Genomic DNA, 26,010 nt, shown 5'->3' with positions numbered 1-26,010 from the left:
AGGGGGGTCGTAAACGTCAAAACACGAGGGGGACAGGCAGTGCACCTAAACATAACGAACCACATTCCAGCCAATCACCAACACGATGGTGGGGGAGGGGTGGTCCTCAGTGCATGTACATATATAAATATCAATTTACTTACCGAACATTTGGGGCTAGCTCAACCGTCTTAGCAACATTAGCCTAGTACAGATCCACTTTCTATTTTGACGGTTATGAAAACATTAGGGGAAGGGGTGAGATTTCTCTGTTTTGTTTTTTATTAACTTTGAATATCAACAGATGTGACATCATGCTATATCTCATATTGCATCTTTAATGGAACAATACAATCATACAAGATCTAGTTCCACATTCATATGTTTGAAAGAGTTGATGGCAGTATTTCACATGACCCACGATTGTGCTGTAAATATGCAAATCTGTAAGCACAAAAATGCCATACGCAGTTAAAGTAAGTTGGTGTTTTGGATTTATCATTGATATCTTTATCTTACTCTATTTTTCACGCTTGAGGCTTACTTTAGAAGAACTGCAGAGTGTTCAAGAATGACCAAGGCAAAATGTAATATTTAGGTTTTCAGGACAAAACATCTTGCCTTATATTCACTCCTGGGAGCGCTTATTCATTTGTTTTTCATCATTTCAGTGGTGCATGTCGCAAATGTTCAAGTTTTTATCCCTGACAATCTAAAGGAATGCACGTTATGTTCATTGGGAACTGAAAAGTGGTCTCAGGCATGAGTGTTGTGAGCCCTTGGCTGGATTGATGATCTCCTAGTCTGTTTAGCACAGACGGGTTTCCAAGTTTGGAGGAGCAAAGAGGGAATCTTAAAGGAGCTGTTTGTTTTTACAACCCTTTGCCTTCTTCTCCCCGTGTCTTAGCCCTGAATTCCCACCCCCCAGTTAGCAGGAAAACATTTCCAGATGTGCCCAGAACAGAGCTCCCTGCACAGTAGCTTAGCGAGGGATTCCACACACTGAAGCTAAAGGTCACTTCCTGAAATTGTTGCTTTATCAGTTATCACCGTTGCCTTTTCTCCATAGAGGCATGGATCTAAAAGCCTGTCCTAATAATGGCGGGTGAGTGTAGACCTCTCGCGTATATGATCTGGCAGGAAACTGTCAGCGAGCCGGTGTCTAGATTCAGATATATTGCAAGATGCTGGGTTGCGTCATAATTGTGTCTGGCATATGGATCTGTCTGGGCCCCTTTGTGGCTGCTGGGTAGGAGCCTGGAATAGTGCTGCACTGTGCGCTTTTCTATTGGCTGTATCATCCCACTGTGCATGACTCCACAGGGTGGGTTGGATGCCAGAGCTTTTTTCTATCGCTGCTTTAACTCAATGCTCTTGTCCACTGTCTCAGAGCACAGAGCGTTTGGCGTAGCGCAGTTTTTGTATGCATTCTGTCGGAGAGTCGACGGGCTTGAAAGCACAATGGCACACAGCAGTGATTGGGGATACTTGAACTCAAGTGGCTTTTGAATAACATCACAACTGCCTTTTCTCTGGTTCATCAGCCCCCTGCCCCTAAGAGCTAGTACCCCTCTGTTGCACTTTGCACACAAATGCAGATTGGCAGACTAAAACTGTTTTTTTCATTTGAAGCCTGTTAGATAAGTGGTTCCTCATCATAATATTCCATCCTATTTATCAAGCTATTTTCTCTCCCTGAATGACATTTTCTTTTTTGTTCTTTCCCCCATCTCTCTCCTTTCAGATTGCTGACAGAAAAGTGCCTTGTGAGACAGCATACTTGAAGATTCCAGGCTGGAAGAGCTCCAGATTTGTTCCATTAAACTCCTGACAGGACATAGCGCAGCAGCAGACCCCCCCTCACCTTTTGCTTTGCTCTTACCTGGCCTAGGTGAAGAGAAGCTACAACTGGAGAAGCACAGGAGATTCACGAGCAACAGAAACCTTGTGTTGCCCTTAAGTGTGCCATTGAATCTCAAAATAGCGCCACACTTTTTTTTCCCCTGTAACATCCCCTCCTACACAGATATCATCACTCATACGAAGGACATTTTGGGGACACTCGTACACCCAGCTGAACTACCTTCCAAGAATGTCCCCTCTGCCTTGTCAGAGCTCTGCATCTGAAACGTACTGATTGACCACTCAAACGTGTAGTCCCATGGTCCCCTCTCAAACATATTGTCATTCGCTCACCTCCGTTTTTTTAAAAGCAAGGACAAACCTCACCAACAGAACTGAAGAAGATCCGTCTGGTTGCATGCTTGAACACTTTTAGTCGTGTTGTGTATTTTCACTCTGATTCAAGAAGATAACCGCTTCCCAAAACCAAGACACAAGGCTTCTACTCTATTTCCACAGCCAGCCGCTGACATGGCTCTAAATATTGCATCGATAAGGGACACAAAATGGCTGACCCTGGAAGTGTGCAGGCAGTTTCAGAGAGGAACTTGTTCACGCAGCGATGAAGAGTGCAAATTTGCCCACCCTCCTAAAAGTTGCCAGGTGGAGAATGGAAGAGTAATTGCCTGTTTTGACTCTTTAAAGGTAAGGAATTCTTTTTAAATATCATTTTTATATATTTTCTACTCTTGAATAAACACAGACATAAAAGTCTGTGTTTATTTTCATAACACAGAAATAAGGCAATTTCTCCCAAAGTAACCTCACTATAATCTAAGATATAATATTACAGTTTCATGGTTCTAAATAGTTGGTGGTGTAGGTTGTCTTCTCAGCAGGTTTCAGCACTTCGTGCTGTGTTGTAGTTAGCAGCTTAACCTGTGCAGCCAAAGGTCATGGAGGTGTGTTGTCTTGTTTCATACCACCATCATAGAAAGAGAGTGCCATTTAAAAATGAAAAAAAGAAACAAAATCTTCATTGATTGTCATCATGAAGACATTTATTTCAAGTATATAGATGATTTGAAAAAGGATTTGATAAGTCATCACATTATTGTAGTTTAGTGGCCAAATGTTTGTCAGTCAGTCATGATCAATTTGTTATCATCCTCCACCAATCTGACACAGATCCTCTGCACGCTGTGCACTCGGTGATTTATCTGCTTTTGGAAACTACAGTCAGACAAGCCTGGCTGAGGAACATGAATTATTTCACCAACTTTCAACATTTTCTCTTGACTTCTTCGAATTGTAGCTTCCAGGCACTGACGGATCAGGTGTCATTTTTAACTCTTTAAAGTTGTGATACATAAATCAGCTCCACTTATTAAGGACATACGTCTTATCTTCTTACAGATGTTTCCATCATTGGAGATGTTTCTGTTCAGGTTTAATAGAGCAGCCTGCAGAATATCAGTAATAACTGGTGCTAATGCTCTGAAAAGCATAACATCAATATCCTGTGTGTTTTGGATTAGAATGGTAATGCAGAATTGTGGACTCAGCTTTCGGGTCTGATATTTACTTACATTGGCTAATGCTAATGAAGTTGAGCTCTTTAATACTATGATTCTTCTGAATGTTGCAATGAATATCACAATTATAAATAATACCTGCATTATTGACGCTTTACCTCTTTTATGCCATTGTTTTTGTATTTATTGCTCATGGAAATATACAATTTAAATGTTTCCAGGCATCTTCCAATGTTCATATTAGATTTATAAGATGAAGGTCATGCATACAGCAGGAGAGGAAGAAACACAATGGTCATTTGATTCAGTGTTTAAAACAAAAGATATAGAAGCTGTTGAAAATATCAAACATTGCAGAATTTTCTTGTAATATCCGATGCATCATTTCCCCTCAACGCCATGAAGGTGGAATAAAAGTGGTATAAAACGTACGGATTCATGGATCCAATCTTGAGACAGTTTATGCCATTGTTCCTCAAGAAATCTTGTGTTTGTCATTTCACGCAGTTTAGGAAGCCCCATCAGCTAAAACCCTAATGCCACTAAACCAATAAATGTATAGATGGGTCTGTCTGTAATTAAAGGCTCTATTCAGAACAAGGAAACTGGAATCGCTTAACTCATGACTCCAATTCTCTGTCAGCCTTGCAAAGACTTTCCTTGTGACAATGAAGAGATTGAGTTCTTTATTACACATCAGGGGATGCATTTGGCTCCACAGCAGGACAGTTTCCACCCCATAATGCCCATGTAGCCCTCCCAAACCTCATGTGATCAGGTTATTGTGACAGCCAGCGTGTTAAGCTGCCAGGTGTGACTTTGTCATTGATCAGAGAGGTACTTTAGAGACCCATTAAGCTGGAAGTCAGCAGAGTTATGGGGTGGGAAGCATAAACTGTGTTGCATTTTTTAGACAGTAGTAGGCAAGAAAGTGGGTGGAGGAATCAACCCCTTTTACTGTTGTCAGGCTAACATGTTTCTTTCTACTGAACAAGATTTACAGCCTGCAATTTTTGTGTGTATGTGGAGTTTTTCAAAACTGTGAATTTTAATTCACAATCAGAAAGTTTCATACTATTGGAGAAAATGGAGAAACTCTGCTAATTAGATTTGCAAGTGTGTTTATCTCTGTGTAGCTTGTGACTGTGCATCCACCCTTGTACCTGAGCTTGGAGAACAATCTCTTCTTTCAGTATTTTATCAGGCATAGTCAGCAGATAATCGGCATGCTAAGGGTAGGGATAGTGGGGGTTTTGGACCATTCACTAACACAAGTTCCATTTGTGTGGAGCAGAAAAGGACCATCAGATAAACGTTTGCATATTCAGACAGCTAGTGTGATTTGCATGGGCCACACAGTGAAGAGTCATCCCTATTGGGGCTGGTTTTAGAGTCACAAGATCGACGCTCCGTGCTGCTCTCGGGGTTTCTGCGGTGTAATATTGAAGGTATTATTTTTGTCTCTATGCTACATTTGTCACCACTCTGCTTCATCATGAGCTGGATTCACTCGTGCTTAGTTGTGTTGTTCGAGCTTTAGTTTTCAAGGTATCATTAATTTCCATTGAAAGCAGCCCTGAAAATGTGAGAAGCCATGGTAGATAAAGAGGTACTATTTCCATAAGTGGTTTATCAGGTGAAAGGAAAGCATCACTAGCAGGTGACTGTCACAGGTGACTGAGTTTCAGTAAGGTTGTAGTTTCCTAAAGCAAATTACAACTTGGTAAACCAGAACAAACAATGAACTGTTTATTTTCTCTGGAATTTGCTTTTTTTGTTCCTCCTTGAGGAATCCCCAGTGAACTTTTTGCCCTTGGCCCCATTTTTTTTTTTTTAAGATGGGCTCGGCTGCATTCCTCTGTGTAATCCTCTCAAACTGGGCCACACCCTGGACATAGCAAACATGTGCAGGGGAATGCATGCTGCACAGCGAGAAGTGTGTGTTCCCCTAGGGTCATTCACACAGACACAATCGTGCGCCCAATTGAGGTTGACAGGGGGCTGCAACACATGTGGCAATATTTGATGAGCCGTCACTAGACCCCCGCCACTCCTGTTTTTAAAAAGGCAGACACATGCATCACACACTCTGCCTTCCCAGTACAACCCATGTCAAAATGTATTTGATCCCTGTGAATCCATCCCATACATTCCACCGTATTGGTTGCAGCTCCTGCCTGACTGATCTAATAGTTCCTAGGATGGGAAAGAGGGAAGCGGAAGTCGAATCAGCTCATATTTATTGTCACATGACCCAGGTCAGGCTTTAAGGGTGTCTCATTGTATACTATCAATACATTTTTGTCATGCTGTATCCATGTGCATTTAACAACTGCTGTTGATCAGGAAAGAGAAATAGTAGAGCACATGTTGGAAAGTAAATGGGCCACTGCGCTGACCCACATCGGTGTGTATGTGTGTATACGTGTGTTTGAATTAGAGACTCTCTACTATATTCCTGCATGTCCCTCTCTGGGTTTGAAATATTGACATGCAGTAAATAGATGGATGTTGCATCACATCTACTCGTCAGTATAGAGATGGTCAGTCTCTGAACCATCAGCCATAGGTATTGCCATATTGCACTGGTGACACCTTTTTGAGTCTTGTGGTGCCTGGAAAGCAGAGCTGCCATCTTGAGTTCTCATACAACTGAAAAATAACCAAGAGAGGAGCTGTGCTGTCAGTCATGAAGCTTGACAAAGTTTGTGTTCTTTCTTAACTGATCAGAAACAACATTGTTGGACCAGTGTTGAAAGTATCTTCGCCCTGGATTGCAGCTGTTTTAAGGTATTGAAAATATGGCTGCAAACATTAATTAAGAAAAAAATGGTAGTCTGTGGTTCAGTAGAAGCCAGCTGATCTTGTAATCTTTAAACAAAATTACCTCAATGTATTCAAAAAATGCAATGCACCTAAGACAAGTGTGACAACTGTGTCTTTATGAATTTAGGTTTTAAGGCTGTTGGTGCATGTCTCCGCTTCAGGAACTCCCCCCGAATTGCGATTTACAGGAACTTTTACAGGGCATAATCACGTCCCTCCTCCAGGGTAGTTACTTCAGGCCTGAAAAACCCCAGGGTGGGACAGGAGGATTACTCGGCGACATTTGGCTAAACTTAGAGCAGGATGTGATGTGGACCCCAGCAGAAGAGGAGCATTAGCCTAGCATACATCACCCCAGCGACGTCACAGTCAAAGCTGTCGCACAATGATTACACAACGGTTGAAACTTCTGCCGTTACCAAGGGGAGACCTGAGGCTCGAGAGGGCCAAGTGAGAGGAACAGTTCCTGTAATGTTTCCGACCCCAGTATTTACCAGAATCTCCCACGGTGAAAATGCACCCCACAGTACTTGGTGTAGTATAGATACTATAGAATAGTAGGTGTTTGTCATCTTGTGAGAGCCTCCTGCAAAATGATGGACCGCCTGAGCACTGAAAATCTGTCCAACTGATCTATCAGTGTCTCACCTGTCTCCATCCACCCACTGACTGAGTCATCTTTATTTTTTTCCTCTTTATACTGCCCACAGAGCAGATAAAGTACTAGATGTATCTACTTAAATCAGCATTGCAGGAAGTACAGTGCCACACTTACAGTTCATACCCAGCTACTCCCAAATATCCTATATTCTATAGCAGTTGTAAATGGAGGGGAAGATCTATGGCAAAACATTCAGGAGGCTCACTGTGTATTTGACCTTTAGTGTTTGTCTCGTTAATTATTGACAAGCAGTTTCATCATCACTCATCCAAAACAGACTAAGGTCATCTCATTCCTACCGATGCTGTCCTTTGTTTCTCTGCTTTCCTGGTAGATATACAACAAAGAAAACGGTGGCCTATTTTATACATACAGATTTTCAAGAGTGTTGAGGGTTTCCCACAGGCTTTCTGTTATTCTCCTCTGCTTTTCTCAGATGCACATGCATGCACCTACACACACACACACACACACACACACACATACCTACCTACCTATGGACCTACTGCAAGTAGTTTGACAGGGCCAACAGTCTCCCAGGAGCCAGCCTTTTATAATGAGACAGAGATTTTCTTAATTGGCGCCATGTAAGGAGGTGACAGAAATCCAATCTGTAGGGGCTCTGCCTTCTTGTTTTGTCTAAATGACCATCAGTGTGTGTCATCAGACCTGGCATGACAACAAATCCCAAGTGTGTGTGCAGAAGATGTCAGGGTATAGGTTGTAGAGTCATTAATAAAATATTTCACTGGCAGGGAATGAAAAACCCTGACTTCACATCAAAAATTAAGTGTCCTGCAGATATTGTCAAGCCTAAATCATCAAACTAAAGTAGCACATTAAATCAAAACTTTCTTCCCACACTGGAATAAATTCTCATTTGTTCATTATGTACATAATAAGCATACATTTAGATGATTGAGTTTAAAGAAATAAATTCATGCTGTAGATTCTAAAATAATGCATTTAGGAGTAAAAAAAGAAAAATGTGAGGTTTGTGTATGCAGTCAAGCTCGACAGGATAGGGTAGAGCAGCAAGAAGTAATTTAGAATTTTGCAGAGATTGTACCTTAATGTACATGAACTATTGAAAAACAGTAATCAAGCCCGAAAATCAGTCATCTCAATCTGTAATACTCAAACTGGGGTTTTTCCAGGTCAAATATATATATATATATTTCACATTTTGTTTTTGCTCCTATAGGTCGGTCATACTGTAGAGGTGAGCGGAAGGTTTCTGGGGTATATGATGCTGTTCTCATGCGTGTAAACAAGGGCCCTTGATTAGGCTGAATTGGCTCGGCATGCTGGTTCATGGATGAACGTGAGATGGCCAATTTCACACTCAGCAGATGCCTGCAGCAGTGACCTGCTACAACAGGTGGACAGCACTAATTGGCAACGGGGACTCTGACAGTGTTGGGTGAACCTGTGGAGAATGGGAGTGGAAACCACATGCTGTTGCAAAAATGGAATTGATGGCTGCTTAAACGACTTGGGAAAAATGTCAGTCAATGACTTTAACTGCTGTTGTCTGTCTTAAGAGGACATTTTCATCATCTCTGTGTGGGTTTATTCTACTCAGCCCGCGGGAGTAACAGTCCTCAGAGGCCTCATCATCACAACCAAAAAACAACATGGTGATTCTGCACCGTATTCCCATTCGGTTACATATAGTGAAACAAAATGACAGAATAATTCTGTGTAAACCCTTTTTACATTTGTGGTCTGGTTGTATGTAATTCATCAAACTGTTTGATGTCTGTAAAAGCTGTTATGTCTGTAAAATAGAAACAAGATCAATAAGAATCGATAAATTTGCCTCTCTATCAGTTTTATTGGAGCTTGAACGATAGCCTTCATAGCAGTGAACTTTTTGGTCAGCACCCAGAGCTTTAATCTCCAAACTGGAGAGTAAGCAGCTATACAGGAATTCTGCACCTATCTGCTGAGTGTGTCAGAAAGAGGCTTTGATGAATAGATCTGTTCTCTCCCTTCCATCTCATTATCCTCCTTTATCTGTTTTATGGATTTGCACAACTCCTTAACATGCAGTGACATGCAGTCAACGTCAGATGGGAAAGTAGTTGTAGGGTAGCCTTTTTAGTATCCTGTTTGTTTTATTTCTCAGCAGCATCTGTGGTGGGCTTGAGTTATATTTAGAGCGCCGCAGACAGAGAAGCTTTGATTGTTAGACAATAATCGAATTTGAGATACTGCTTTTAAAATTAGAACATTTATTTAGTAAAGACCGACTGGCCTTCTAATCCTCATGACAACGTGGCATACTTCTAGTAGGACATTAACACTTTGTAGATAATTTATATAAAATTTTATTCTGGCATGATCAGTTGCCGTTAATAGATGACAAGGTCCACCTTCAGGAAGACGGCGTATTGAAATACAATGTCTGAGTGTTCTAGCTCTGTCTCAACTATCCAGACTGAAATGTGGCATTGTCGTAGTTAAGCCTGGGTTAAGGGTGCGTATTTGTTGGAACACTTACTTCATTTAACACGAACCACAGCATAATGCAACTGAGTGCATCCTGGATATTGGTCTCAGTGTGTGTGTGTGTCTGTGTGTGTGTGTCTGTGTCTGTGTGTGTGTAGATTAAAGGAGCTCCAAGGGGTGGGTTTCATGTCTCAGCAGGTCACAGATGATCAGATTAACTGAAGCAGCGCCTCAACCTCCAGCTGGATTTGCAGTGTTGACTCTGCAGGTGCTGCACAACAGGGCAGCCAAAACTTTAACATAAATTTATCACTAACCTGCCATTAAGGGCTGATTGAGCTATATTTGTGGATTTTCAGATCAGATGCATTTAACGGGATTATTCTGCAACTTAGTTTTCTTTTTTAAGTTCTTTTGAAAATGTAACTGAAAACTTGAATGAGATCATGTTTTTGTGATTGGAAGGCAAAGTTGAAGTAATATCCAACAAGTCCATTCGCATAAATATCACTTGAAATATGTAACTGATTCCTTGAAAATGCTGTTTTTTTAACACCACATTGGTGCTCTTGTGTAAATCTTAATGCCAAATCGGATGAATAAAATCCAAGCAAACTGGTGCTGACACCCTTAAATCAACTCCAGACATTTTGTAGAGGTAACTGATCACTAAATTAAGCCACAAGTCGGCACTGTAAGAATTCCAGCATGTGTTTTTTCAGATGAAATGACAAAATGTTCCAAAGAAAGTGCCAAATCTTTTAAAATATATTTGGAAGAAGTTGAAGAAATTCAGTTGCTTAAGATAAACCTGGCTATGTCAAAATGTCTTTATTACCCATCACACACAGAGGTGGGACTATTTTCTCTTTACACCTTTATTCCTCTCTGGTCTTGGAACACGCCTGGATTTCTCTCTTGTTCTCTTTTTGGGTGAAGGCCGCCATCACCAGAACTCTGATGGATTACAGCCGCTAAGACAAAAATCTACCCTTTTTATAGAGGAAAGCAAGCTGATCTTCTATGAAGTCCTCTTCAATTCTGCCAGTTAATCACAAAATGAAGCATTTTTGGAGTTTGCGCGCTAAAATATGTTTCAAAACTCCCCATTTAAATGATCTCGCAAATTTCCATTTTAGAAAATCTTTGCTAAGCAGTAAAAGACTTTTTCTTATGAAAATGACTTGTTCTTACCCACTGTTCACTATTGATTTACAGTGTCCATTACAAGCCAAAATGTAGGCAAAAAGCCAGTTCATAATGGATTTTCAGTGTTTCCTGGTGTCCTGGAGCCTTACATCTTTAAAACAGATCCATTAGTTCAAATGGATCCATGAAAGCCACAAAACAAAACAAGATCCTTAAGAGGGAGCATTCTCCAGGTTTGAGAATGACACTCTGTCCATGTGCATCCAGTGCCTCCCTACTCTACCAGGTTCTGGCTTTTCAGAGCCCTGGAAAGATTGCATTGCGTGTCCTGTTGGTGTCTTATTATAGCTGGGGCCTTTCAAAGAAGTGGTTTCATGTCAACTTGTACTTCCGTGGCTGTGCAATCAACTGCTGAGCTGCTTGTTTGAACCTTACTGAGAACGGAGTGAAATGGGCACGATTTGTAAAGAAAAACCTTTTCTACATCAGTGCTCAAGGGAAACGTTCACTTCCAGTTCAAATGTCAAGAGTCAACATTTGTGCACGCATTTTGAAAGTGTGGAAAGAACTCATTTCCAAAAGCTTTTGCAAGCCAGGAAATGCTCCAAATTGGATATTTATAGTACCAATATGATTATCTGTAAACAAAACAAGATAAATATTATCTATATGTACAGTAAATCCTTGATGAAAATGAATTACAGGAAGTGGGAACTTAAGAGATGTGAGGGAACATTGCCAGACAGGGCAATAGAATGAGATTCTATGCACCTCTTTTTTGCTGAACAATAGCTTCTCTGGCTATATTTTAAAAGGATTACACATGTCATAGGCTTCATGTCAGAAGTCTCTCTCCTCCTGCTCTTGGACTGAAGATGACAGTTGGATAAGTCTGTACAGTATGTGAGATGTTTGTGGAGGGGCTTGCTGCAGATTGTCTTGGGTACTGCTATCCAAAAATATATTGCACATGTTGGATCCTTATTATATGACGTGAGTGACAATACGTGCCAATATTGGGACGTTCTACTGTCCTGATTTTACACCCTAGTTTTTTTTTTTTTTACTTCAGGGAGCTGCAGCCTCCTAGGGTTATTTAAGCTCTCACAAGATGTTATCACTCCATATTGTTAAGTTACCACATCTCCTGTCTTAGGGCCTGAGCTACTTACTAGCATCTCAAATAATGAGCGCTAAATTGGATGAGTGAGCTAAAAACTTGTGCATGCTTTTAGTAGGCTTTTTGCAAGTGATCTACTATGTTTGCATGCACAATTTTAACAGGTGCAAAAGTGGTGCAGACAAGGATTTTGGAGTGCTACCAGCTGTCACCATGGAGACACACCATAAACTATTCCGGAGATGATGCCAGGCCTACCTGCGATGGTGCGCTGGAATGTTCCAGACGCAAGAAAATGCAGGGTTGCAGGAGTTTTTCCTCAGGAGATATGGCTCCGTTTTGTGACTGGCTCCAAATCAGCCCTTACGTCATCTAGCAGCTCAGAAATGGCATCACCGGATAAAAGATTTGTCTCTACTATTTTTATTTCTGAAATTCCAAATATGTTGACATGCTGACAGAAGGTTTATTTATCCATGAAACCAGAGGAGACAGAGAAGTTAGTGAAGCTCCAGACCTGTCTTAAAGACATAAAGTCCTGGATGTCTTCATATTTCCTCCTCCTTAACCCAGGAAAAACTGAGGTCATGGTGTTTGGTCCTGAACCTCTCAGGGATAGATTAGATCATATGATCACTCTAGATGGTATCTCATTAACATCTAGTCTCTCTGTGAGGAATCTAGGAGTAACTTTTGATCAAAATCTCTCCTTCAACTCACACATTAAATTAGTATCTAGAAATGCCTTTTTTCACCTGAGGAACATCACGAAGATCAGGAAGCTACTGACCCACCATGATGCTGAAAAGTTAGTCCATGCATTTGTTACTTCCAGGCTGGACTATTGTAATTCTTTATTATCAGGGTGTCCAAACAACTCTTCAAGAAGCCTCCAGCTGATCCAAAATGCTGCAGCCAGAGTTCTGACAGGTATTGACAAAAGAGATCACATAACTCCTGTAATGGCGTCGCTTCATTGGCTGCCTGTTAAATTTAGAATAAATTTCAAAACCCTTCTTTTGACCTACAAGGTCCTCAGAGGCCTAGCTCCATCCTACCTGGAGGAGCTAGTGACACCTTACCAGCCCAATAGACCGCTCCGCTCTCAGAATGCTGGTCTACTTGTGGTTCCCAGAGTTTCTAGGAGTAGAATGGGGGTCCGAGCATTTAGCTACCAGGCCCCCCTGCTATGGAACCAGCTACCTGTCCAGGTACGGGAGGCTGACTCCATCGCTACTTTTAAGATCAAACTTAAAACCTTCCTCTTTGAAAAAGCTTATTATCACTAATTCTGTAGTTCCAGTTATTATTCTAGACATATTTATCACATTTAGAGAGTTGTCTAATTATTAGGTTAATATCTTAGCTATGCTGCTATAGGCCGAGGCTGCCGGGGTCCAGAAACATGATCACCTGACAGGCCTCTGTCACCCCACTGGGTCATGGTCTCCTCTCCCTCTCCCTCTCCTCCCTACTCTCTCCTCTACCTGTCCTCCCCCTTCTCCTCTCTCTTTACCCAGCCAGCCATCAGCAGGAGGGTCCCCCTACATGAGCCTGGTCCTGCTCAAGGTTTCTTCCTGTTAAAGGGGAGTTTTTCCTTGCCGCTGATGCTTGTTGGGGGTCAGGCCCTGGGATTCTGGAAAGCACCTAGAAACAATTTTGATTGTAACAGACGCTATATAAATAAAGATTGATTGATAAGGTCTCATCTATAATGCTATGTTTGATTTAAGATTAACTAAACAAAGTAATTTAACAAAATATATATTTAGTTGGTTATATTCTGATTATTAGTCATTTTCTTTTGATTTCTTTCTTCATTTTTCTTCTCCAGTTTTTGCTTTGACTGGATCATCACAAGGATTGTAGGTTTTTTATTAGATATTTGTAGAGACCACAGGAATGTAATATAAAGGCAGGACACCTGTCCTGTTTTTACAAAGACATTTACAGATCTTCTTTTGGCTGCTTTAATCTATAGGCAGCCATTCTTTGTTAGAATAGAGCACCCTTTCAGTTCAAAATGCAAATGTTACAGTGGTTAACGAAGGGGCCCACAAATGAAGCATTATTCTGCCAGGGGAAGGGGAGGAAGACTGGCCCTCTTGTGTCTGTGCCACCCACAAGCACACAACAGCAATCACTCTGACCATTCATCTGGACTGACGAAGGAGGTGGGGGGTGGGGGAAAGGCTTTCTGCTGCTGATGAAGATGGCAGAGGAAAGCTCAATGTAACACTGGTTCCAAATGGACCATTTGGGTCAGTTTTACATGTCATTTGGTGATGATCATGATTTTTTAACCAGTTCTTTGGGGATTTTTACTTTCAGAATAGTGTTAAGATTAAGATTAAGATGAACTTTATTCATCCCCGTGGGGAAATTGAATTATAGTAGCAGCATATGCAGAGTAAAGAGACAGAAAAAATAAATACAGATGAGATTAGAATGTTATAAGCATATATACAGCATATATTATAAGCATATACAGTATATATATATATATATAAATATACATAATATAATATATACATATTATAAGCATTATAAGCATATATACATAAATATAGAATAAATTAGAAATAAAATTACAACATGAACATTACACAGTTGTTGTTATTGGCTGGGTTTGGATGAGTTATAGAGTCTGATGGCAGACGGCAGGAATGACTTCCTGTACCGTTCCTTAGAGCAGCGAGGCTGCAGGAGTCTGTTGCTGAAGCTGCTCCTCAGTTTGTCCACTGTGTTATGGAGGGGGTGGGAGGGACTGTCCATGATTGTTACATTATGTGGTGTCACACTATTATGACATGTTTCTTTCTATGAAATGCAGGATAGGTATTACATTTTTCTTCCATAAATTTTGTTGGTATTTGTTGATATTACCCGTTGGTCCGTGCTGATCAAGGTCAACTTTGATTGTAATCTTTTGACAGTGAAAGCTGTCCAGACATAACAAATAGGTATTCCTTTAATTTCATTCAGTGTCCTCAGGCAGTGTGAAAGAAGGTAACCCTAACCCTAACCCAATTCATAGCCGAGCAGCTGTTTGTGAATCCCAAAGCATGGATGAGCACAAGCATGATGATACAGCCTACAATGAGTGGTTGCTATGTGAGCAACCCTGCTGAAAGGTATAATTTTATCATGTAGCTATGGCTACACATCACTGGTGAATCGCAGGAGTGCCTTGGGGCTTTCAAAGATCTTTTTCATAGAGGGCCGCTCAGAGGCAACACCAACCATGAATACATCTGTGCTCTGCACCGAGTGAGAAGATGGAAGACACAGATGTCCAAGCAGGTGTCGGTGTATTTGCATTTTATCACCCTCAAAGACAAAGACATTGCATACTGTTGTCATCAGCCGCATATGACTGTGAACCAAATGTTGGACCACCACAATTTTTATACCTTTAGGCTCAAAGCACACTCGTTGTGTATATTATGCAGTCAGTGTGTCTGTATGAATGTTCAGCTATATTACACTGCAGCAATATTTTGTAATGAGAGAAAAAAAAGGTGCAATCCAAGAGGTGTTTGGTGATTTTGAAATTTAGCGAAACAAAATCACACAGCAACATGAATCTGAAGCAAAAGTCCAGGCCCCATCCCCAGCACTGACTCTGGCATGTGCAGGTTTGGCGTATCCTTTCTTGTGTCAGCCTGTGTCTGTGATCTCTGTAGGGTGCGACTGTGACGCCTTCCTTCCCTGCTGTCCTCCCAAGCACACAATGTCACACTTGCCTTCATAGTCCCCCTCCACACACCCACACACACTGTCACACTTGCCCACGCAATTTCGCATACACAAGACATACTTGGACATACGCACCTTTACCCCACTGTCATTGTGGTGGCTTCAATTAGTAGGTTCAGTGATTACATTATTCCTCTCGTCTGGACAGGGCTTACCAGATCTGTGTGTGCGCCAGTGTGTTTATCTCTATCCCCATGCTCTGTGTTATGCTTCTGTTGGTGTGTGGGCGACACTTGTTGTTATCGTGTGATTTTTAGTATGCATATGTGTGGGCAGGTGTGATTTTTGTGCCTTTCAACTCTGGGGGGGGGATATCAGTGGATCCCTACAGCTTTAACACCAGGCTCTGAAGATCAGTCCTGTCACACTTGTAAAGCCCCGCTGTGCCAAGCCTGTTAGCCTATACTTCTATTTAGTCCAAATCCAAATGTCTTTTTTGTGTGTTTTTAATGAGCATCTATGAATATTCTAGTCTCTCTTGTAGTACAAACTCGGTAAAATTACAAATTATTGACTCTACTGCATTTTTTATGTTCTATGTGATGTGTATAATGTCATTCTGGAAATTAGGATGGTAGAGTTTTATCGTTTTAGTTCAGGTTAGTCTGAAAGTTTACTGGTTATTTACACTAAGGGGCAAGCTTTGGTGATAACCTGAGGTTGTTTCAAAGTTTTTTGTCTCCTGTTTTTACTGGCAACAGGTGTTTGGCTAATTGGTCTAGAACAGGTTTAGGAGAACATTCAGTGGCGAGGGGTGCTTCAGTGCTTTTGAACCTTTAAACCTTTGCTCATCCATATAATGCTTTCATTTTTTTTGTATCACAACCCATGGGATGTGTTCTAGATGTGTGCTTTGCAAAAAAAAAACTCAGAAAAGAACAATATGTTTTTTTATGCTTTCAGACCTCCAACTCATTTATCACCGAACAATTGCATATAGTTTGATATGGTCCATACCTTTTAGTTACCTTTAAGTGAAATAAAAACCTTTTTTTTTAAATTAAAAAAAAAAGACTTTTTCTCTGTCAGATTTTAAGCCCATAACATTTAGCCATGTAAATTGTGACGTGTTCAATTGTTACCGTTTATTCCAGCAGCGTAAGCAGTACATGACAGCAGCTCTCTCCTCCTAGCAGAGCTGAGAAGCCGACATGTTGTCTTGTCTGAGCGGAAATTAGCCACTCTGCTGTCACTCTTTCCTGTCATGGAAATAGGGTCTGTTCGGACATCCTCGTTCTACACTCATTGTAATCTATTTTCCCCTCTGTACGTATTCATGTCTGTCGGCTCTGCCCACATCTTTTCCACTGCTCACCTTCTCATTCCAGCTTTCCTCTCCCCACAGCTCTATTCCATTTATTTTTTTGCATTGTGGCTCACTCCTGACCCTCTCTCTGGTGTTCCACCCACTCTCTTTGCAATAAGTACCACACCGAGTATCCATATTGGATTATTGTGTTTGCTGTTCGCCTCTGGGTAGACAATGTAATTGGCTTTATCCACAAGGGTCTCTGTCATCCTGATTCTACCAACACTACATTCGCCTTTTCATGGTGAATGGGGACTGACCTGTCCATCAAAAGACTTTGGGGACCTAGTTCTTGTGCTTCTCAGGATTTTTAAAATGAATGTGAACTGAAGATTATTGAGTTGATGGTGACCGTGTTACCCAACTAACAATTCAAAAACTGGTTTTTATTTTCCATGGCGGTTTTTTATTCAGTGCCACCTGCTTTCCCCACCGCGCAGACATAAACAGCCCTCAATATAATACATTCAACACTCTCCAAGTCTAATGTATTTTGAAAAGCTGTTCATCAACAGCTTGATTATTTTTAATCATTCACTTTAGTTTAGTATCTCATTGATCCAGGTGAGACCATTTATGATGTTTGTCTCTTCTCTCTCATTCCCCATCTACTCTGTCTCCCCTGCTCAGGGGCGCTGCACACGAGAGAACTGCAAATACCTCCACCCACCTGCTCACCTGAAGACCCAGCTGGAGATCAATGGGAGAAATAACCTAATCCAGCAGAAGACAGCGGCGGCCATGTTGGCTCAACAGATGCAGTTTATGATCCCCAGCACCACCATGCAGCATGTGGTCAGTGTGTGATTATGTACAACAGAAGATGATGCTGTGCTAAACTGTAAAATCATTTTTCAAGTCGCTCTTTTCTTTTATATTTCTTACACAGATGTGTGGGTTTTTTCAGATACCCTTCATTGTTACATTAGCACTCTTTCTTTGCACTATTTTCGATCAGCATGTGTTTACCCATGATCTATGTTTTATGAGATGCCCTTGGGTAAAGAATTCCAACTTCTCCGTGGGAGTTTCACTGCAGGAAATGGCTCGGCTGTAGTTGTACTGGTCAGGTGTCAGATGTGGTAAATGCAGAGGTGTGTGTGTGTGTGTGTGTGTGTAGTAGAAAAAAACACTACTGAGCATATTTATCAAGGATAGGTTTAGTAAAAGAAAAAACAGTCCTGCATGTGTTTATCCTGTCACTCTTATTTTCTAAAATAACCCTTGTTTTTACCCTCTCTCCACCTACTGTGTTGGAGTATGTCTATTATGAAATTAATAAGAACATAGAAAGTATTGAGAAAATAATTTCTTATGACCATCACATAATTTCTTATGACCATCACATCCTGTATTTACAGCAGACGTTTCCAGTGAACCAAGGTCTGGGTTCCAGTGCAGGTTTGAGCTATACACCATACCTGACCCCCATGTCCCACAGCATGGGCCTGGTCCCCACAGATATCCTGCCCAGCACCCCAGTTATTGTCCCTGGCAGTCCTCCTGTTTCTGTCACTGCTGGCTCATCATCCAACCAGAAGCTCCTGCGCACAGACAAATTAGAGGTGAGCCATTTTATCTGACACTACAGATGTGATAACCCATTATTACTAATGTTTACTGCGAGATAATGATTACATTGACACCTTACTGTGATTATGTTTGAACTTAGCTTCAGGAAACTTGTCTTTTGGATTTAATACAAGTCATTACTAACGCTAATAAACATTAACTTTCTAAAATGGAACAAATTACAAAATAACACCAATTACTTAATCATTTAATCATCCCTTTTACATTGTCCATGTAGAAAATATTTACACCAAATACAGTCATTTATGAACCCAAATAGTAAGTTATTTTCTTGGGGAAACATTCATTTTAAATAGTGTGTTTTATCCTTATTTAACGTGCTAACCTGCGAGATGTGCGTACTATTCATAAGCGATATCTGATTATGCTACCTATCGTAGACATTATTATCATATTCTGCATCACATTTATTCAGATAAACAATAATCTTTAAACCTGGAGGTGATGCGTGGGTGTGCGCCTGTATCTGTTTTTCTCAGGGAGGGTTATCACTTAGCAACAGAATGAAGTTGGCTCTAATGAAACACTATCCCTCTGAGACACGTGCGCACTCCCACGCAAAGCTTGTGGATGGGTGCAACACACATGTACGTGTGATGTGTGTGCATCGGTTTGTTTTTAATATGTGTGTTGTTTAAAGTTGATATGTATTTGCAAATGTGTGTCTAAAGTGTGAGTTCATGTTCAAGTGTGAGACTGTGATGAGAATGCTTCGCCATTTTCAACGTGTAGTAGTTTATTTACGTTGTGTGAAGGATAAAGAAATGCCAAGTGCAACCAAAAATATTTTGATTTTAATAATAAATAATTGTACATGGTCCAAATGTATAGTCTAGGGGTTTCACATAGTTTAAATGAAGGCATGATCTAGTGCAAGCAATATATCTGAATGCATACCAATATCCTTTAGAGGTAAAAAGATTAAAGACAGCCAAACTATTTAAGATTAATTTGTGAAAAATAGTAAACAAAGAAAAAAAGTTAAGTGAAATACTGGACTACAATAGGTTAAAAAAGGATAAGCATGTATAAAATATTAACAGTTCAAAATAAGTAAACAGCTTTTTTTCTTGAAATCGTGATGAGCTTGATGAGTGTCCCATGAAATGTTTGTTTGTCTTTGTTTTCTTGTTGTCCTTCATAATCGCTGTGTGTATTGCTTGTGCCCTTTACTCCAATTTTCGCAGGTTTGCCGCGAGTTCCAACGGGGAAACTGCGCTCGAGGTGAGACTGACTGTCGTTTTGCCCACCCGAGTGACAGCCCCATGATTGACACCAGCGACAACACGGTCACTGTCTGCATGGACTACATCAAGAGCCGCTGCTCTCGTGAGAAGTGCAAATACTTTCACCCCCCAGCCCACCTACAGGCCAAAGTTAAGGCTGCACAACACCAGGCCAATCAGACGGCTGTGGCCGCCCAAGCTGCTGCCACAGCTGCAGCCATGGTGAGAGCACAGCACTATTTTTATTCCTACTACACTCAGTGTGCACAGAGGTAGAGCAGTAGTTACACCAGAGGCCTTGATGATATTAAGGTCTATTCCTACAAACTGGCAGTTTGTGATATGTTATAACCAATTTGGACTAACTCAGTCACTCACTCAAATTTTATTCTACCGAGCACTTATTTTTTCATAGTTTGCTGTGATTTTTACATTTATAACAACCTGTGCTGTTCAAAATGCTTAAAGGCACCTTTACCTTTACTCTAAAAAAAATATATATTTTTAATTAAAATACCAGGAGAGAATTTTATATGGGGTCAACTTGGCAAGTTAATAGTAAATGTTTTAGAGTTAAAATTTAAGTATTCATTAACAATTCCTTTATAGTTATATTTTAAAATGAATTCAGAGTACTTTATGATTAGTTCAAATAGTCAAAATACAGCGGTACTACAGTGCTATAGACTTTAGTAGCACAAAAACAAAATAAATCAGCAAACGTCACTGAATAATAATGGTATATTCCCTCAGTTTGCACAACCTGTAATCATGCCCCTTCACATGAGACCTACCGCAACATAAAATGTGGAGCACTGCTTTATTACTGTATTTAACATACCCACCTCAGCTGGATTGTTCCAGTAGACTCTGGGTAATTCACTAACAATAGTCATCCCAAAGTGAGGCCATTGTATATAGTAAACAGGGTTTAGTCAGACCTAAACTCATCAGTATAATGGCACAAGAACAATCTGTTATTATCGTAACGCATTCCGCTTTTATTTTCCAATGCCCTTGGTTCATAAAGAGACAATTTGTGCTGGCTCACCCACCCCATCCTCCTCCTCCTCCTCTACCTCCACCAGCCCCCCCCTCTCTCTCAATGATAAGTGCAACTCTCTGCAGATCAGTGCAAATTGAATCAGGGATGGATGAGGATGAAGCCACATGGTTGGGAGATTTATGCTCCTCTGACTATAGATTAGGCTGTAGAGGAGACAGGCAGACAGACGGGCGGGGCAAGGCAGGTTTGGCAGTGTGTCCTGGCTGCACCCCACCCTCTCTAAGCCTCCCCCCAGCTGCTTGGTCCTATGGCTGCTGCACTCGCACACCTTGCACTGTGCCAGACTGACTTCTCCTCCCTTCATGGCATGGGCATGCTTTCCACGTTGACACACCTTTGTCATTGCCTGGCTCCATTTGCTGCTTTCTCTCCTTGTCCTTCCTCCATTGAGTGAGTGTGGGTTAGTTTGGTTTGCAGCTGGTTTGAAGCTGCATAAGACAAGGAAGTGGAACAAAGATAAATAACAGACAGCCTGAGACCCATAACCTGATTCTGCTGTCAGCATTGGTTTCTTAATAAGCTTCCCATCAGGTGCAAAAAGCAGATTTATTTAACCATCCCCATATATTCTCCTGACAGGTTTAATGTTTATATGTGCGTCTCCTCTGCAACTTTATGACTCAATTCCCACGGTTACAAGCGAGAGATCAGCAGGCTTAACCTATGGACAACGAGTTGTTAAGTCAGCACCTTCAATCCAATTTTCTTTTACCCCTGCAGCACTTTTATTTAAGTAAAGACCCATAAAAGTGCTACTATTGCTACACTGCTGCAAATAAGTCCTGTTGTGATCCATAATTCATAACTATGTAAAGTAAATATGCTAGAATGTGTATACGTAGTCACACATTAAATGGTACATTTCCATTAAGACCATATTATTGAGACAAACTTGTGTTACTGTGTCACATTACAATGTGTTGCTTGCTCTTCCTCATTGTGAGGCCCATTGCATTTTTTCCTTTCCATGTGACTTTAATTGTCCATCTTCATTTGACTAACCACAATGTCAGAGTCTTTTGACAGCACAGTGCATCAGCAATGCATTGTGGCTCTTTATTATGAAAAATTCAGCTAATTAAAAAAATCCACATACGTGAAGCAAGAGGCTTGTGCATGGACCTCTTTAGTGTTGAGCTCATCACATCTATGAATTGTTTTGTCAGCAATGGTACTCAGTAAAAGAGAATCATTTTCAATTTAATACAACCTAAAACATGAAATACCTCATGTAGGGGAATTGTTGACAATATAATTATAATAATTCTTTTTGTAATCTGGAGGTATATGTGTATAAACAGAGCTCCACATTCTGAGATTAAACCCCTCACACTGTGATCACACTTTGACGTAGTTTCAGTCACTTATTCCAGATCTGAATGTTGCCACTAGCAAGCGGTGTGATTATGCAGCGATGTTCTGTTTGTTGCTGCCACATGGCACTGCAGTTAAAGTTAAACGCTGCCAGCACGAGCCAGCTCGCCCTGCCAGCTGTGAGGGCAGAGTTCTCACGCTGGCCAATCTTTGACCAGACGGCTCACTCACATCCAAAACACTGTCGAGCCCCTAAACCGTTTTAATTGAATTCTCCCAGGGCCACTGTCATGATTGTGTTATTGATGTGTGCATATATCATATGATGTGTCCGGTATTGATACTGCATTTGACTTGTTTGAAAATAGTTGAAGTTACTAAATGCTTTCACTAGATTTGACGTTCAGCTTTGTTGACCAGCAGTTAATTTAGATGCTCTTTTGCTTTTGTACTAAATTCTAAGAAAGCAAATAGCAATGTTTCTTGAAATTAAACAAAACAGATTTTGTTTATGTGCATGCCTATTGTTTTGTATGTGGTAAACTTGCATTCAGATTATTTTTGTTTTTGTTTTTTTTCCTTCTCACCTATCCACAATGCAATGCTGTCCCCCATGACGCACCTCTGCTTGCTGTTACCTGTATGTTAATACGCTTGAATCCCATTGGCCCACTGCCATCATGTGCTCGCTGCCTGCTAATTAAAGACTCAGTCGACTGCCAAAGCAATGAAGCGACCCCTCGAGGCAACTGTAGACCTGGTACTTTGACCTTTCACCTTTTGCTTTGCATGTAGCTTCTTTAATTGTACTGTAGCCACTCACAAAAATTTAAGTTGGCTTTTGTTGTTGTGAAAAGACACTTTAAAATATTGACTTTTATCATATATGATCACCAGTGGCAAATGTTTGTGATACTTTACTTTTTTTTTTTAGCAAATATTGTAAGGTTAAACTAGTTTGTTTTCTTCATTGATTGCTATGCTACAGTTTTTCATTTTTGTTGTGATAGTTACAGCAAGTATCCATTTATACCATGTGCTGTGCACATTTGCAAATATTGTGGCTTTGTGAATGTTAAATTCTCAAACATGCTTTGTCGTATGTGGTGGACAGGCTTTCCCCCACAGTGGCCTCCAGCCCCTACCAAAGAGACCAGCACTTGAGAAGAGTAATGGATCGAGCTCCCTGTTCAATCCCAGTGTTTTGCACTACCAGCAGGCGCTGGCCAACGCACAGCTCCAGCAGCCAGCGTTCTTCCCAACAGGTGAGTTCTCCCAGTCAATGCACACACCCAAGCAAAAGCACTCATAGTTGTGTCAGACATGCAAACACACCGCTAACACTCAGCTAACCTGTTATCACAAATGTCCCTGGTGGTAGAGTGAGAGGTGCTGCTATTATCGGGTGCTGTGTGTCTGCACTCTGACACAATTGAAGATGGTGATTTCCTGTCTGCATGTATCCTCTGTGTGCATTTGTAGTGCTGTGACAGTCATAAATAATTTGAGAAAGAAACGTGAAGCAGTGCTCGTTTGAAGTGCTGCTGAAGACACAAACTCTTACCCCTCTGGGCTCCTCTGCCCCTTGACTGACCAGTTTAGAGACATTGCATCATCAAGGAGAAGAACTCTGTTTTTTTGCTGCCTGCAGTGTGAGATGCTTGATAATCCCATTCCTTCCTCCCTCAATCTCCAGCGGTGTGTGAGATATAGGCATGAGCTTAAGCCATGTTCACAGTTTGTTTTGTTTCCTTTACAAGTTTATGGTAAATATAACTTTAACACTAGTTGTATCTATTACCGTAAAGCTATTTGTAGCAATAGTGAATGTTATGTAATAAGGGTTAGTTTGGGTGCTTCCTTTTAATACATCAAGGAAACGCTCCTGCTTGCTACTGTTAACTGCCCTCACGGTTTGGTGTCAGCAGCATCGGAGCTCAGCAAAGCCGTCAAGCTTTGTTGTCTCTTTTCTAACCATGTTCTCAATTAACACATTTATTTCCTCCCTCTCCCCTCTCTCTTTTTGTCTCTGCATGTACACCACAGGGTCAGTCTTGTGCATGACTCCTGCTAGCAGTCTTGGTAGGTCCTGACCTTCCCTTTGCTCTCTCACTTGCACTGTTTGATATAAAAGAGTGGAGAAGGAGGTGTGGGTGGGATGCTGGATGGGGAGGCATGGGCAATATCTGTAGCCCTCACAGGTGAGACAAAAGAACAAGAGTGTAGCGCACTGATTGGGCTGATTTTCATCAAGCCTTTCATTCCAGAAATGTTTTGTGTCACTTGAGAGGGTTTTGACTTTCAGTTTGTCTGTCTCACTGATGAATCATATGCTAGTTTGGATTTTGAAAGAGCGAACTGTAGACTGCTCTGTTCCTAAGCTGGAGCATAGCTAGTGTTTTCTGTGCTGATGATCAGGAAATTTAAATCAGTTTTCCAGAAACATCATCTCACTGCTGGACCATTTTTGTCGGCTGGGGACCCGGGTGGATTAGTGAATGCATAAATGACGTGTTGAATATGTTGCTTAGGGTGGGTTTTGGGATTGATCCTGCAGTTTTTATATCACACAGTTAAAACTATAAAACTTTAAACTATATACAGTATATAGGTAAAAATGCTAAAAGTGTAACCACGGCTTCTCTGGAAAAAACGGCAAACTGATTTTCATTCAAATTTCCTTATTTGTGATTGTAATCAGCTTCTCTCCTCTTTTTTGTTATTTCTTTCTCCCATACTCTTTTTCTTTCTTTCCTCTTTGCTTTTGCATTGTGAATGGTTGCATGCCATCTGCTGGTGTAACCCTAACGATGGCTTGCTGGCTCTCTGTAACACCTGCCGCCATCACCACCACCACCGCCACCGCCACCATCAACAACAAACGATACCGTCGACACACACACATCGCCGCGGTTGCCATGGTTGCCATAATGCTTCACCTTACTGTCCATTTGCTGCCACTTCCTTCCCTCCCTCACCCCCCCCTTCCCTTTCCTACCCCTCAAAACAAAGTCCCAATGATGTACAGTGCTACGCCTGCTACTGTCTCTGCAGCAACAACTCCTGCCACAAGTGTCCCCTACGCAGCAACAGCACCAGCCAATCAGGTTTGCTCCTTTTAAAGCTTTCTTTCATCAGTCCCCGGAGCTCTGAATAAGTGCTGCCTTCTGATAGTGAGCTGCAGTAACCTGCAGCTGAGCCTTAGCCTACGCCCAGCCTCTCCCATCCCTCCACTGGGTGAACACGCACTGACAAAAAAGTGGGTGACGTCTTTTGCTTTTTCCAGGGAAGGTAAAACATTGAGGCTGCCAAAATAATGCACTCACAACAAGCACTTCTTCAGAGTTCCCACATTTGCAAAGTAGTATTTGTGTTGTGTTGCACTACATTCTGGTTTTGCATGTTATGTGTCAAGTTTTATTTTCCACTTTTTGTTGTCAAATAAGCCTCTTCATCTGCAGCAGGGGGCATTGTTTGTACTGCTTGTGTCTGATGCAAACATACATATTTTAGCAAATACATCAAGGTGGTGTCTACAGCATTTAACAACTGCCATGTTTATGTGCATTCCTTCCAGTTTTATCTTTAGATTTTTTTTCTTGTTGTAGGACAACCAGTTAAATAAATGTTTTGGGGGAGAAAAAAACCCACTTGCAGGCGATGTTGGTCAGATTCAACAGAGACAAAGGGAAACACTCATAAAAGCCATCTAAAAATGGCTTCTGATCATTGGCTGTCCTGTTGTTGTGTGTCAGCAGGAGCCAAAGAATCAGAGCCAGGTTTGAATGCCAGAGTGAGGCGTACACAGCTCAGTTTAAACCTGGAAATTTCTGCACAGTGCTGGTTTTTCCATTCTCATACAGCTGCTAAACATTTACTGGTTGTTCCGTTCACAGGTGCCTTGAGGACACGCAGATGACAGTGTTCCACAGATAATCTGTAAAACCAAGGCATTATAAAAGAAGACCCCACATTTATTTCTATATTATATTTAATAAAACACAGGACTTGCAATTATGAGTTAATACAATAACATGCCAGAAATAATTTGAATTGCTCAGATTTTTCAAGTAATCCAGCCTATGGCCAAGCTACCTTGTGCTTGCTTACATTTATTGGCAGCACGTGCACTTCCCGTGAGTCACCATCTCTTTCCGCAATTGGCATGCAGCAGTAG

General features: G+C 41.2%; 1 protein-coding gene across 13 annotated transcripts in view; it reads left to right on the top strand.

The window, feature by feature from the left end:
* LOC130522110 (muscleblind-like protein 2a) overlaps window positions 1-26,010 on the top strand; it is a 38,285-nt gene that overhangs the window by 6,370 nt on the left and 5,905 nt on the right. For 2 of the 13 annotated variants that reach the window (XM_057026133.1, XM_057026134.1), the window contains exons 2-8: window positions 1,724-2,526; window positions 17,265-17,429; window positions 17,996-18,199; window positions 19,415-19,675; window positions 22,540-22,593; window positions 22,948-23,098; window positions 23,880-23,915. In XM_057026133.1, coding sequence (XP_056882113.1) covers window positions 2,353-2,526; window positions 17,265-17,429; window positions 17,996-18,199; window positions 19,415-19,675; window positions 22,540-22,593; window positions 22,948-23,098; window positions 23,880-23,915 — 1,045 coding nt within the window. In that variant the 5' untranslated portion in view covers window positions 1,724-2,352. Of the gene's footprint in view, window positions 1-1,723; window positions 2,527-17,264; window positions 17,430-17,995; window positions 18,200-19,414; window positions 19,676-22,539; window positions 22,594-22,947; window positions 23,099-23,879; window positions 23,916-24,845; window positions 24,941-26,010 lie in introns of all 13 variants that reach the window. The other 11 variants (XM_057026140.1, XM_057026136.1, XM_057026135.1 and 8 more) reach the window with 11 other exon arrangements.

Source organism: Takifugu flavidus, chromosome 3 (assembly GCF_003711565.1).
Source record: "Takifugu flavidus isolate HTHZ2018 chromosome 3, ASM371156v2, whole genome shotgun sequence".
In the NCBI taxonomy this organism is placed as follows: Eukaryota; Metazoa; Chordata; class Actinopteri; order Tetraodontiformes; family Tetraodontidae; genus Takifugu; species Takifugu flavidus.
Note: the sequence above shows the minus strand (reverse complement) of the source record. Positions and strands in the feature narration are given on the sequence as shown.